General features: G+C 40.1%; 1 protein-coding gene across 1 annotated transcript; it reads left to right on the top strand.

Annotated features, from left to right (window-relative positions):
• The first annotated feature begins 1,221 nt into the window (after nt 1–1,221).
• Nucleotides 1,222–3,772, top strand: LOC107826528 (high affinity nitrate transporter 2.4-like). Its single transcript, XM_016653517.2, has 3 exons — nt 1,222–2,136; nt 2,235–2,350; nt 2,941–3,772. The coding sequence occupies exons 1-3, from the start codon at nt 1,315–1,317 to the stop codon at nt 3,605–3,607; spliced, it is 1,605 nt and encodes a 534-aa protein (XP_016509003.1). The 5' UTR covers nt 1,222–1,314; the 3' UTR covers nt 3,608–3,772.
• The last annotated feature ends 10,757 nt before the right edge of the window (nt 3,773–14,529 follow it).

Here is a 14,529-nt window from a genome sequence, read left to right on the forward strand (position 1 = left end):
AAGGAAATATATTCGAAATATATTCATTGAAAAGCATATTATCTTAGGATTATTACTTGAAGGATTTATAGGCGAAAGATTTATATTTGAAGGACTTGATAAATTGATTGTACTTATATCTATTATTTGTTGAGAAACATTTATGGTGTTCTTGTTGCCTGCTATTTATATCACTGGTTGATCATTGTTTCCATCATTGTTATCTGCTTCCTATTATTTTTGTACGCTATATTGCACATGTTTATTTGGTAGTCTGGTCCTAGCCTCGTCACTACTTCGCCGAGGTTAGGCTAGGCACTACCAGCACATGGGGTCGGTTGTGCTGATACTACACTCTGCACTGTGTGCAGATACTGATACCGGAGTGCTTGGACCGCAGTGAGGGTGTTGTCTTCAGCACACACAGGCGACACGAGGTAGTCCTGCAGACGTCCGCGGGCCTTGACGTCACCTCCTATCTTTTTCTTTATCCTGTTTCCTTTACTCATTTCAGAAACAATGTATATTTTATCTTTTAAACTTTGTATGTAGTATTCTTAGACCGTCTGTGAAGCTGTGACACCAAATTCTGGGTAGAGTTGTATTTAGACTTCCGCAGTTTTGTATTAAGATAAATTATCTGAATTTGTCTTCCGCTTAATTATTTTTGCTATTTGCACGATATCTATCCATTACTGATAATTGTTTAAAACTGGAAAAGGTTAAGTAATTAGAATAATTTGGCTTGTCTAGCTTTCACCAGTACGCGCCATCACGATTCTCGAGGATGGAAAATCCGAGTCATAACACATGTGCACTGGTTGAGTTGTCTGCTCATGTGCCTTCGCCTCCTTCAAATTCTGGCCTGCCTCTGCATATTAGCCACTAGGATGGGGCAACTATAGCACAGCAACACCGTACAAAGCTTGCTTAAATAAAGAAAAAAAATTACTGCATTCAGCTAAGTTTAAGCTGCTGCCTTTAAGTTGATCAGTTCATTCTAGTAATTTTAATTATTGCACATTAAATGGAGTACAAATTAAGGGTTGTTAAACACTTAAACACATCATAATTAAACAAATAGATAAATAACAGTACTTTTGCTATTTTCTTCTATTTTACAAAAGCATAACCATGTGATGCCAATGTGTACAATACGTGTGCTTTTTTAATGTCAACTCTCTGAAACTCTATAAATACCGTACCATTTTGCATTCCCATAATCACCACAGCATCAAGCTTTTTTGCTAATTATCTTCCTAATATATCGTTAATTTGCTACTACTCAACCACTAGCCCTTCTCTAAGCCTTTAATTTTTGTTTAATAGACAAAAATGGCTACTTTTGAAAGTCCCCTAGGTAGCTCAGTGCATGGATTAACTGGCAAGGAACAAACATTTGCATTTTCTGTTTCTTCACATAGCCATAATAACCCTGATAATAATGGCCTAGCCACGAAATTTGATTTGCCAGTTGATTCAGAACACAAGGCAAAAGCTATCAAAATCTTCTCATTTGCACAACCCCACATGAGATCTTTTCACTTAGCCTGGATTTCGTTTTTCGCGTGTTTTATCTCGACTTTTGCTGCTGCTCCTTTAGTTCCCATTATTCGCGATAATCTTAACCTAACGAGAGCAGATATTGGCAATGCCGGGGTTGCTTCAGTTTCTGGTAGTATTTTCTCTAGGCTAGTAATGGGTGTACTATGTGACTTAATAGGTCCAAGATATGGCTGTGCATTTCTCAACCTTTTAACAGCTCCTATTGTTTTCTCTGTTGCTTTTGTATCAAATGCAGAAGGATATTTAGCTATGAGATTTTTAGTGGGATTTTCATTAGCTACATTTGTGTCATGTCAATACTGGACAAGTGTTATGTTTAATAGCCAGATTATTGGACTTGTTAATGGTGTTGCAGGGGGGTGGGGTGATATGGGGGGTGGTGTTACTCAACTCCTTATGCCTTTTCTTTTTCATATAATTAAAATAACTGGGGCTACTCCATTTACAGCATGGCGTATTGCCTTTTTTATACCGGGATGGTTACATATTATTATAGGACTTATGGTCTTAACTCTTGGTCAAGATTTCCCTGATGGAAACCTTAGTACTCTACAGAAAAGGGGTGATGTTGCCAAAGATCAATTTTCAAAGGTAATTAAACTCTGCCCCTATACATATAGTATAAACTAATGAAATTAATTATTAGCTCAAATTGACTGATTTTCTTTTATATTCTTTTTTCTGTATAGGTTCTTCGGTATGCAGTGACAAATTATAGGACATGGGTCTTTTTCCTTCTCTATGGGTTTTCTATGGGAGTTGAGCTATGCATCAACAATGTCATAGCAGAGTACTTTTACGACAAGTAAGCTCTTTAACTTATATATTTGATAGTGTAAAAATATTAGTAATATTTTATATTTTATGCTATCAGTAATAAAATATTTTTACACTATCAGTAGTATTTTAAAAGGGGAGTTTTGGAGCAACAGTAAAGTTGTATGACCTATAGGTTATATGTTGCTCGAACTCTCCGAAAATGTCGTCGGGTGCATGTCGGATTCTCCAAAAGCAGTGTATTTTTGGACTTTTAATTTGGAGAATCCGACACGGGTGCGACAGTATTTTGGAGAGTCCGCGCAACATAGCCTATAATTCACAGGTTCGATCTGTGTAAACAGCCATTAATGCTTGCATTAGGATATGTTGTCTACGTCACACCCCATGGGGTGCGACCCTTTTTCGGACCCTGTGTGAACACGGGATGCCTTGTTACCGGGCAGCCCTTTATCAGTAATATTTAACGTGTTGCAGCAAGAAACATACCTAATTTTCTAGTTTACTGATCTCAATTTTTATGCACGATAAAAGTTGCCACTGCTTCCTGTGTGGTTAGAAATTAAACATCCCAATTTCAACTTACATAACTGACCATTTTACTCAAAATTTTGACAGGTTTAATCTGAAGCTACACACAGCAGGAATGATAGCAGCAACATTTGGAATGGCCAACTTTGTGGCACGTCCATTTGGAGGATATGCATCTGATTTAGCAGCTCGAAAATTCGGGATGAGGGGCAGATTATGGGTCCTCTGGATCGTACAAACACTAGGAGGAGCCTTCTGTATTTGGTTGGGCCGAGCCGAATCTCTTCCTATAGCCATAGTTTCAATGATTCTCTTCTCAATCGGAGCTCAAGCTGCATGTGGTGCAACTTATGGAATCGTTCCTTTCGTTTCGCGAAGATCATTGGGCTTGATTTCGGGCCTCACTGGTGCTGGAGGAAATTTCGGAGGTGGCTTAACGCAATTGCTTTTCTTTTCAACGACAAGATTTTCGACAGCAATGGGGTTAACTTGGATGGGAGTAATGGCTGTGGCTTGTACAATTCCAGTGGCGTTTATTCATTTTCCGCAGTGGGGAAGTATGTTTTTTCCAGCTTCAAAAGATGGGAAATATGATGAAGAGCATTATTATGTTTCAGAATGGACTGAAGATGAAAAATTAAAAGGATTACATCAGGGAAGTGTTAAATTTGCAGAGAATAGCCGAACTGAACGTGGGAACAAACATATTGTTTCCTCTGTAGACACTCCACCTTACTCACCAGAACATGTTTGAAAAATTCGTAGAAGAATAAAATGAATGTATTAGTAATGTTTTAGTGGAGTGTGATTGGTTGTTTCTTTGTAGTATTATGAGATACAATCATGAATCCATTGTAGTTTGTAGTATTAATTAGTATGAGCGTATCCTTTTTTTTTTGTGTGTGTGATGTAAATAACTCATGAGCAATAACATTTCCTTATAATCTATGGTTCCTATGACCCTTAAATTTATTCGCCAATTCTCTCCTTTTATGTGGAAATTATTGCGGTTCCCTCGAAGGGAGCTTTGGAGCAACAGTAAATTAAAGTTATTTCTGTGTGACCTGTAGGCTACTTCGAGCCGCGAAAGCAGACACTAATATTTGCATTGAGTCTGTCTATACATCACACCCCTTAAGGAACGATCCTTTCCCGGACCCTGTGTGAACATTGGATGCCTTGTGCACCGAGCTGCCCGTTCCCCGGAAAGAAATCGGCAACCGGGCTCACGGAAACTCCTATTTGTACAATTAAATATCAATATGTGCATTTATTACTATTTCAAGTTTACATCCCGTATATATTTTTTGTTCAGAGGAAAATTATTATGCAAATCAGAATTTGTGCAGAAGTGACATTACTAAGTCAATGGAAATATTAATGCAATTAGCCTTATTAAGTTATTATGCTCTTCCATCGTTGGGATCGCACCTTTTATTTTACATAGCTAATCATGTCTAGGTAAGTACGCACTGACATGATTAAATTTTACTTAAATTCACCAGTATGTACATAGCTAATAGAGGGTGTTATATTAACTCATCATTTTCAGATTTTACAGAACGTAAAAATGATTTCTATTGGATTTTAATAAACAAGTTTCCTGTTTTCGTGTATAATTCCCATGCATTACAAATGTGAATTAAATCTGTGTATGTTTTCCTTAGCCTTAATTTTAATTATACGCTAGTCAAATCTTTTCTTCTTCTTTCTTCTCCTTTTCCCAGTAATAACATTTACAACGCATGCTGAAAAAAAACCTTATAAATAGGGGAGTAATACCCTAATTTGATTTTTTCACGTATAATACACTAATTTGATTTTTTTTTTCACCGTAATATTATACCAGAATTTGATATGTTCGTTGTACTTGGAAAAGCCGTACACTTTGACTAGATCACAAGTATTTTCATGGTATCGTATGCTCTCTATCCCAAAAAGTTGGAATTTATATTGTTAAAGTTGAATTGTTGAAAGCAATATCTACATTTTCTAGGTTTGTTTCTTTCTTAATTTTTTTGCTTTTTATTCCTTTAGTTTTTTGTCTATACATTTACTTCATACAATATGTAAGATTAATGGAGAAAATAATTTCTAAAAAACGACTATTCCAGTCTAACCGAAAGAGAGCTACATGTTGAAACTCTATGGCTAATTTTTTGTCCGATAAGTGGAACTCCAGGTTCAATTTTTTCTGGGAGTTAGATGTCAGTTCTAATTCAACAAATATTTTATGGTGTCCGCGGTATATAATCACAGTTTTTAAAGGTTTCGTGTTTTAGTCTAAGGGTATATGATCGATCAGATAATATTTTCCTATTGAAAAGTGACTAAAGTTTAATTAGTTTTGAAACGCGAGCCAAAATTGGATTAGCTGTTCAACAAAGTGGCTATTTGCCAATTTTTTACGTGTATATATGTCAATTGTAGTTATCCCGCTTAGGTTTAAATCAATGATAAATTTCATGATAGGTTGGATTGTTCTTTAAATACGTAAAATAAGGTATCAAAACCTATAAGCTAAGCAAAAGGACATGTAGTAGCTGATAACTTGACCATAATTTCTTTAATTTATAGCTGATCAACAGTCAAGGAAACACCATTTAAGGCGCACTATTAGCTTTTCATTTCGCATAAAAGAAAGAAACTTTAGGATAAAATGTAACGACCCGACCGGTCGTTTTGAGCTTTTGCACTTTGTTCGCCAGCTCTAGGGCATGACTAGCCCCGTATGATGTATTATGACTTATGCAAATCGTCGGTTTTGGTTTTCAGGGTAATCGGAATGAATTTGGAAGGACAGTTCTCAGTTTGAAGCTTAAAAATTTGAAAGGTTTGACCAAGTTTTGACTTGTTAGTATATGATCTCAGATTTAAATTTTTATGATTTGGTTAGCTCCGTTAGGTGATTGGGGACTTAGGAGCGTGATCGAAATGCGTTTTGGAGGTCCGGAGTAGATTTAGGCTTGAATTGGCGAAATAAGAATTTTGGTGTTTTCCGGTTGATAGGGAAGATTTTGATATAGAGGTCGGAATGGAATTCCGGAAGTTGCAGTAGGTTCGTTGTGTCAAATTTGATGTGTGTGCAAAATTCCCGGTCATTCAGACGAGGTTTGGTAGACTTTTTGATCAAAAGCGGAATTCGGAAGATTCTTAGAACCTTAGGCTTGAATCCGATATGATTTGGTTGATTCGATGTGGTTTGAAGATTGATATAAGTTTGGATAGTGGTATATGGCTTGTTCGTGCTTTTGGTTGAGGTCCCAGGGGCCTCGGGGTGATTTTGGGTGTTTAACGGGTGATTTTGAATTGGATTTGGCAGCTAAAGTTTTCTGTTGCTGTCATACCCGCACCTGCGGCTAGGGGACCGCAAGTGCGATCTCGCAGAAGCGGATTTTGGAGCCGCAGAAGCGGCCAGGAGAGGGGCAGGCTGGGACCGCATAAGCGAGGTCCTGGTCGCACCTGTGATTGCGCAGGTGCGGATTTCTTTGCGCAGATGCGACCTTGGAGTTTTAAGTGAATTTCTGCGCACCTGGGACCGCAGGTGCGACCATTTAACCGCATGTGCGGTTTTGCTGTGTTAGAAACTATAAATTCCACCTTTCGCGATTTTTGGCCATTTTGCTCAATATTTCATTCGGGAAGAAGCTTTTGGGAGCAATTTCAAGGGAGATTTTTAGAGGGATTCATTGAGGTAAGGTCCTTGGTTCCTAAGCTCGTTATTATGGTGATTTTTTTTTATCGTTTTTAGCATGAAAATTTAAGGAAAAATCAGTAGTGAATTGGGGGTTAGGGCTTGGTTAATTAAAGAGCTTTTGAGTGGTGATTTGAGGGGCCATTTGAGATCCGATTTTGGTACTTTTGGTATGAATGAACTCGTGGAGGAATAAGGGTTCTATTGATGTAAAATTTGTCAGATTTCGAGACGTGGGTCCGGGGGCCGGATTTGAGCAATTTCGGGATTTTTGATGTAAATTGGATATTTTCGAGTGGGCTTTGTTCCCTTAGCATATTTTGATGGTATGAATATACTTTTGGCTATATTTGGAGCATTCGGAGGCCGAGTCGAGAGGCAAAGACATCGCGGGCTAGAGTTTGGACTGTATTAAGGTAAGTAATGATTGTAAATGTTTGTTCTGAGGGTATGAAACCCCGGATTTCATATCGTTGTGCTACTGTGAGGTGACACACACGCTAGATGACGAGCGTGAGGACATTTACCATTGGGGATTGTGACTTAGTCTGTCCCGTATGACTGTTAAGTCGCGTATCTGATTGAAAACTGTTTGATATCATTGTGTTTTGAAAATTATTACTATGTTTTGGGCTGAAGGCCATATTTGGGCTTCGTACCAACTGTTTTGGACCCTTAGGGGATTTTTACTACTATTATTTAATGTATTGACTTCATAATTGTACTCAGTCATGTTGTATTCTACTATTTTCATAACTCAGCCATATTTACTCTGTTTTGTCATTTTAAATGATATTTTGAGCTGAGCATCATATTTTACTATTGCCCGAGTGACATGAGAGATTTCTGACTGAGTGAGGTCGAGGACCTGTGTTATGAGGATACTATAGGTCGGGGTGTGTGCTGCAACAGTGTTATACTAATTCATGATTATGAGGTCGAGGGCCTGATTTGTTACGCCACCGAGGTGGCTTGATATGAGATCGAGAGACTGTTTGATTATGCCACAAGATAGCTTGTTATTGCGCTTGGGCAGTAAGGAGCCCCTCCCGGAGTCTGTACACCCCCAATGAGCGCGGGTATCTAGTGTGAGTGATATGAAGTAGCCTATGGAGCTGTTGTTATTTCATATTGTTGCTCGGGGGGCGGTTCTTGATTTATGTTATGCCTGAGGGGCTGGTTACGAGTGATTGTGAGGTAGCCTGAGGGGCTGGTTCTGTTGATATTATGCTAGAGGGGCGGTTTGTTGTACATGTTTTTCCCGAGGGGCTATTTACATTTCTATCATGTTTACTCACTGTTTTATCACTCGTTTGAAACTATTAAAAATTGTTTTAAAAGGTTTTACTGAAACTAAGCATGATTTATGAAGTAAATGATTTCTGTACCGTGTTGGAAATATCCTACATTTGTTGTAGCGTTTTGACGTGGTTTACGTGTTTTCTTACTGCTCAGCTTTCATTTACTTTTATTACTTACTGAGTTGGCATACTCACATTACTCCCTGCACTGTGTGTGTAGATTCAGGTATTTCTAAACTTGATAGAGGGTGTTGGTTGCTCAGTGGCAGAGTCACCGGAGTTAGCATGATAGCTACCCGACGTTCGCAGCCCTGCTCTTCTCCCTCTTGTCTTCCTTAGATTGTTTGAGTATATTTTCAGACTCTTTATTGTGTTCAGACCTTAGTAGATGCTAGTGACTTGTGACACCCCGATGTCGGGCTTGTGTATTTATTCCGCACTGTTCATTTAGACTTACATTTTGAGATATCTGATTAATTAAAGGCTTAAAAATAATTATTATTGATTAAATGGTTAATTCGGGAGTTGTATCGGTTGGCCTAGTTTCATGATTAGCGCCATCACGACCGGGTCGGTTTTAGGATCGTGACAAGTTGGTATCAGAGCCTAGGTTACATAGGTCTCACGAGTCATGAGCAGGTTTAGTAGAGTCTCGCGGATTGGTACAAAGACGCCTATACTTATCCTCGGGAGGCTGCTGAACCTTTAGGAAAAACTTCACATTCTTGAATTCTTATCGTGCGTCATTGATTCAACTTGAAAAGTAACCCTTTGAATTCCTTCCACGCATTCATATGCGCACATGAGCGCTCGATATCTGCTGTGCATTGATGGCTTATGATTCCCTGATCGTGGGGCGGGATGTGATTCATGTGCAATGATGTTGGGCAAGTCTGGAGGACTTGAGGCCGGGTTTTGCCTGTAGCTTGATCACTGAGGTGCTGATTGTGTGAGCACGTGCATTTTGAATTTATATGTTTGGTATCATCCCTATTAGTGAAAGTGATGGCTGGATGACTATGTGATGAGTATGATGTGACTGAAAGATGTGTTCATATGATTTGAATGAGACATGAAGGGTTTACTTGGGGGTAGTAAGAACTATACGGTGCTTGATTTCCATCGTGATTTGATGTATGGCCTGAGTTGTGGGCGTGTTAAAGGATCTTTTCATGTTGCCTAGTTGGGCAATAAAGTAGATTTCACGTTGTGATATGCGTTCAGACTCAGGAAGATTAAGTGACTGCGTAATATTTATGACGGTGGAAGGGTATAAAGAGATGTTAGTTTGAGGCGAAGCAGGTGGATTATCTCCTGCGGAGTGTTCAGAAGTTTGCGTGATCCTTTATCTAAAGATATGTCTTTGTTACCAGTGAAATATATATGTTGCAATTTGAATTTGGGTTGCCTAAGAGAGTGGACTTGACTGTTACTAGGGTGAATGCAGGATTTGCAAAAGATTTGAAGTACTAGATGGTCTGTGTTGCACGAGCTTATGAAGGATTTAGTTCAATCTCACTATGGTATTATGGCAGTAATAGTGTATATGCATTATGATTTATTGTGTTTTTTGATCTATGGCTTTGAGCCATGTGGGGGAGTCTGCTATTGATTAGTTGATTGCACGGTTATGTGCTATGTTGGTTCCAGTTGGAGGCATACTGGTGAATCAATTATGGCTTACGGAGGTTGAGACCGAGGATGGCTCGAGTAAACCAAATTTCAATAAAGGTTATGTTATGCTTTATGGGTGTATGAGAATCACAGAATGACTTGAGTTGTTATTGGTAAAGGATGTACGGTGCATAGGACAAGAAGTTGCTTGGTTGCAGTAAAGTGAGGTTACACTCTGCGATGTTGGAGTGCTATTGGAGCACAGGTCGTCCGGTCTGTTTGATCGATCTAATTGCGGTTTGAGTAGAGTGGATGACTCTCGAGAGTGGTTCTAATGGGTTCAAGGTTTTACATGTAATAATTGCAGATTTTCAAGTTGTATATTTGGCTAGAAGCTGAGGTTTGCATGGGAGGGTGTCAGGACTCGTGGTATTTCTATATAATTATGGGATTCTACATATCAGTATCAGGAAAGTGAAGGTAATGGCTTTGGGTTCACAGGGTGTCACTTCAAGGTAGGTATTTTGAATGTGGTGCGTTTGGGAATATCTAAGAGAGTACCCAGCGACTTATGAACCCTAGACGGTGTGGTTTTATGCTTAGGTCTCGTGTGGTGAGTCTGGCTTGAGGAATTATAGTATTATAGTAAGAAGGAGTATCAAGTGAAGGTAAATCAGAAAGAACTTGGATAGATGGGATAGCTTGGTAGTAGTCCAGATCAACATGGTAAGGATATGAGTAGTTCTTTGGGTGCTTACGAGGTAATGAGTTTCTACAGGTGTTTCGCGGCAATTCTCTTGGGTTTTAGTGTCATGCGTAGCTTGGTTGAATTAGAAGGATTCAGTACTAATGGTTTAGTTTTGTGCAAATGGATTTTGGAGAGTTCTTGATGGTTTCTACCACGGTTAGAGATGTATATTTTCTACGAGCGTGAGAAGCGTGGGATGTGTAGTGATTTTCTTCTAGATGGGATCAATGGAAAGTTCTTGGCTAGTTGAGTACGTAGCTGCTTGTGGCTCGGAAGGGATATGAAGTTCTCATGTTTATCCTAAGATGGTATGGTATATGCGGTATGTTGTGTAGGATTGAAATTTGCTTGTGTAAGATCACAGTTCAGTTTTGAAAGGAAGGTCACAAATTCTTAGGTAGCATGGACAGTTCAGATGATTAGAGAAATGATATTACTTATTGGTGTGGCTTGATGAGGGTATACGTTTCAGAAAAGGCAATGTGATTAAGTTGATGATACTTTATTAGTATTGTGGCACTCTCTTGTTGGATCGACTGATGATATTCGAGTTTGCTTGGTGGCACAGAAGGATTATAGGAGTACCTCTCGTGGAATAATTGGGTATTAGAGGTATGTTGTATATTCGGACGGTGGATTGGGGATCAGATATGGTGATTCACATGCTGTATGGATTTGGAGACTGAGAGTTCTCATAAACAGGTTAGGTCGTGGTTGTGGACCGTGTATATCGGTCTTATGTGGTAACTATTGGAGGTTTGGAGACCCGAATGGATTCTTAGTATGCTAGATTTTGGTGTGTTATTGGGTATGGATGGGTTGTCTCCATGTCGCGTTATTCTGGACTGTTGCGCTAAGGCGACAACATTGGCTATGCCGAGAATACCACGGATTGAGTGACGAGGTTAGACGGATTATGTTCCCAGTAAGGTGGTTCTATTCTTGAAGACCTAGTGGATGGCTAGGAAGGGTTGTATTTCTTATTTGGCCTTCGTGATGGATGTCAGTGCAGAGACTCCTACCATTGATTCAGTTTCAGTAGTGAGGGACTTTTCGGATGTGTCTCTTGCTGCCGGGCATGATTGTTGATTTTGGTATTGATTTGGTGTCGGGCACCGTATCATATGGCACCGGCAGAGTTAAAGGAGTTAAGGAGCAGCTTCAGGGACTCCTGGATAAGGGGTTCATTGGTAGGCTAATATGGATGTGTGCTCTACATCGAGTCGGCTTGGTTGACTCCGAGTTGTATTGTTGTGGGATATGTTAATTCGATGGTTATTGAGCTTATTATTGATCTGGGGAGATCTATGAGCTTACCTTTTCGTGTTGTGCGACATTAGGATTTGTTGGTTATAGGAACATGTGGTGAAGTTTTATTGCTCAGTGGAATTCGAGCGGGAAGAGTATTGGGTGTTGCTCGGCGGATGGCGTATCGGTTGTGTCCTTTCGGGTTTGTCTAATATTATGTCAATTGCTTCGCCGTGGTTATGATGATTTTCTTTGGTTCTAGACATCAAATTGCTCGTGGTTGTCGATTTGAGCATAGTGGCTTGAGGTGTTTCATGTGGACCAGTGTTCAGATGAGGTCGTGCATTAGAGCGGAGCTATGTGGAGGTATGATCCTGCAGGATAAATTTGTGTGTTTTGGTTCTACGACGTGTGATGGGTGATAAGTTAGGATTTTAACATGTTTTATGCCCCTACTTGCCTATGCTTTGATCATATATGTTACAAAATAGTCCTAAAAGGCTCACAAGTTGTGCTTGATTGCAGGTTTTGATCGACAAAGTGGCGAAATGTCAAAGATCGGCTAAAAAAAGAGTGAAACCTGCTCAAGTATCAAAGACCAAGAAATCTAAGGAAAGATGGCCCATTGAGGACCGCACAAAGTTGAATGCGGCCGCACTAGGTGGTTCAGAGAGTTGGTAAACCAGGCTAGAGGAAACACGGCCGCGGTACACATCACGTGGTCCACGGTGAAGGCTCCGCGGCTGCACTACTCTTTTGTGCGGTCCGTGGTCATGAGATTCAGAGAGACGAAAGTTTGCAAAGCCAACCGCATGTCCGCAGTCGTGATTGCACGGACAGCGCCAGCTCCCTCCGTGGCCGCGGTCCATTCTACGCGGTCCGCAAAGTCCAAGTTTAGAGAAGCAAAAGTCAATTAATATGTTTTATGCCCCTACTTGCCTATGCTTTGATCATATATTGTTACAAAATAGTCCTAAAAGGCTTACAAGTTGTGCTTGATTGCAGGTTTTGATCGACAAAGTGACGAAATGTCAAAGATCGGCTCAAAAAGGAGTAAAACCTGCTCAAGTATGAAAGACCAAGAAATTTAAGGAAAGAAGGCCCAGTGTGGACCGCACAAAGTTGAATGTGGCCGCACTAGGTGGTTCAGAGAGTTGGTAAACCAAACTAGAGGTAACGCGGATGCAGTACACATCTCGTGGTCCACGGTGAAGGCTCCGATGCCGAACTACTTTTTTGTGCACTCCGCGGTCATGAGATTCACAGAGATGAATGTTTGCAAAGCCAACGCCATGCGGTCTGCGGTCGTGATTGCACGGACCGCGCCAGCTCCCTCCGCGGCTGCGGTCCATTCTATGTGGTCCGCAGAGTCTAAGTTCAGAGAAGCAAAAGTCAAAGAGCCCAGTGCGGCCGTGATCCATTTAATGCGGCCCGCACTGACCCCTCAGGGGTATTTTTGTCCTGTTTTTCCTGCCTAGTATAAATAGAACATTTTACCATTTTTTAGGTAATGAGAGATATCAGAGTTGAGCTGCGCTCGTGGGAACATCATTTGTACCCATTTTTGGCATCTTAGCTTCAAATTAACAATAGATTCTCTGTATTTACATTAGCATTTAATTAATATGCCTTTTTCTCCATCTATTTCTTTATTTTCTTCTTCAAGCATGAGTAGCTAAACCCATTAGCTAGAGTTATGGCTCAACCCTAGTGTGGGTAATTGATGGGTGTTGCCATCTAATGTTAGATTGACTATGTGTGTTTGCTATTTGGGTTGATTTTATATTTTAATCTAGAATTGGTGGTTGCAAATACTGATTCAAGCTTTGTGGGTTTAACTCTTCTTGAGAAAGAGAGTCTATGACCCCAAAATTGACCCAACAAGGAATTGGGATGGACTCATGAGAAATGATAGCCCCAATTAACGGGTTAAACCTCGAGAGAGTAATTACCCTACTTGAACCCTAGTTGCTTGGTCTAATTTGCCTACCCATTTGGTCTCGAGAGACTCAATAGCATAAGCCCCAATTATGTCAATCGAACCTTAGTAACATCTACTTGTCAATTAGCCACATAGGTAGTGTCACGACCGTAGTGCCCACCTAGGTAGTGTCACGACCGTGCCATTCTTCCCATTAGATACAACTTAGAAATATTCTCGTAGCTTAATTTAGTGTTAATCAATAGTTTTATAAAATAGTTATAATTCGAAAACCCAAAAATGTTTAAAGTGACATTAGGAGTACAAACATATCTCTAGGCTAGCCAGACAATCCAACTCCACTACTAGCTCCCTGAGGAAATCGATCCCGACCCTCATATCGGGTAAAAGCTATTGCGAACCTCTCTTCCTACCTTAGTGTAGCGTCGAATTGGCAGCGATCACTTTTTGGCGCAGTTGCCGAGGAGCTTACGGTGTTGACTATCTGTTTATTTAGTTTTGTGTTTTGATTCTTTTTCCTTCTTGTTTACTAATTCTGTTTGTGTCGATCAATCAAGTACAAATGGATCTTAATTCAAATGACCCTCTCGGCAATGTGATAGCGGGGGAGGAGGTAGAGGATCTAGAACAAGATGAGGTTTTACCTCAAGTTCCACGGAGATGCCGAAATGCCAATGTAAATGCAAATAAGAACAACAATATTCCAGACCCTCCTCCACAACCGCCGAAAGTGGTTCCCAGAGTTTTACCAAATCAAGGATACGCCAGTACTATTCTTCCTCCCCGAATACGGGTGGGGAACTTTCAAATCATAAATGTTATGTTGACCTTGCTCGAGCAAATAGGGTATTTCACGGGCACCTCCGATCAAAATGCCTACAAGCACTTGAAGGGGTTCATGGATACATGCTAGGGTAGCAAGCAGACAAACGTGTCCGAGCATGTGTTGAGATTGAGGCTTTTCCCGTTCTCTCTTCGGGGTAAAGCATTGGATTGGTTAGAAAGGCTCCCCAATCATTCTATTACAACATGGGATGAATTGACGGATAAATTTATTGACAAGTTCTTTTCTCCAAGTCATATGATAGCTCTTCGGGATGAAATTCTAGCCTTCAAGCAAGATCCCACG

The sequence above is a fragment of the Nicotiana tabacum genome, chromosome 18 (genome assembly GCF_000715075.1).
Source record: "Nicotiana tabacum cultivar K326 chromosome 18, ASM71507v2, whole genome shotgun sequence".
Taxonomy (NCBI): Eukaryota; Viridiplantae; Streptophyta; class Magnoliopsida; order Solanales; family Solanaceae; genus Nicotiana; species Nicotiana tabacum.

What these genes read in the sequence shown, in the direction of transcription:
- LOC107826528 (XM_016653517.2), top strand. Translation starts at nt 1,315, where the DNA reads ATGGCTACTTTTGAAAGTCCCCTAGGTAGCTCAGTGCATGGATTAACT. An exon ending in CCAAAGATCAATTTTCAAAG is followed by an intron (nt 2,137 to 2,234) that starts GTAATTAAACTC and finishes TTTTCTGTATAG; the next exon opens with GTTCTTCGGTATGCAGTGAC. An exon ending in GCAGAGTACTTTTACGACAA is followed by an intron (nt 2,351 to 2,940) that starts GTAAGCTCTTTA and finishes AAATTTTGACAG; the next exon opens with GTTTAATCTGAAGCTACACA.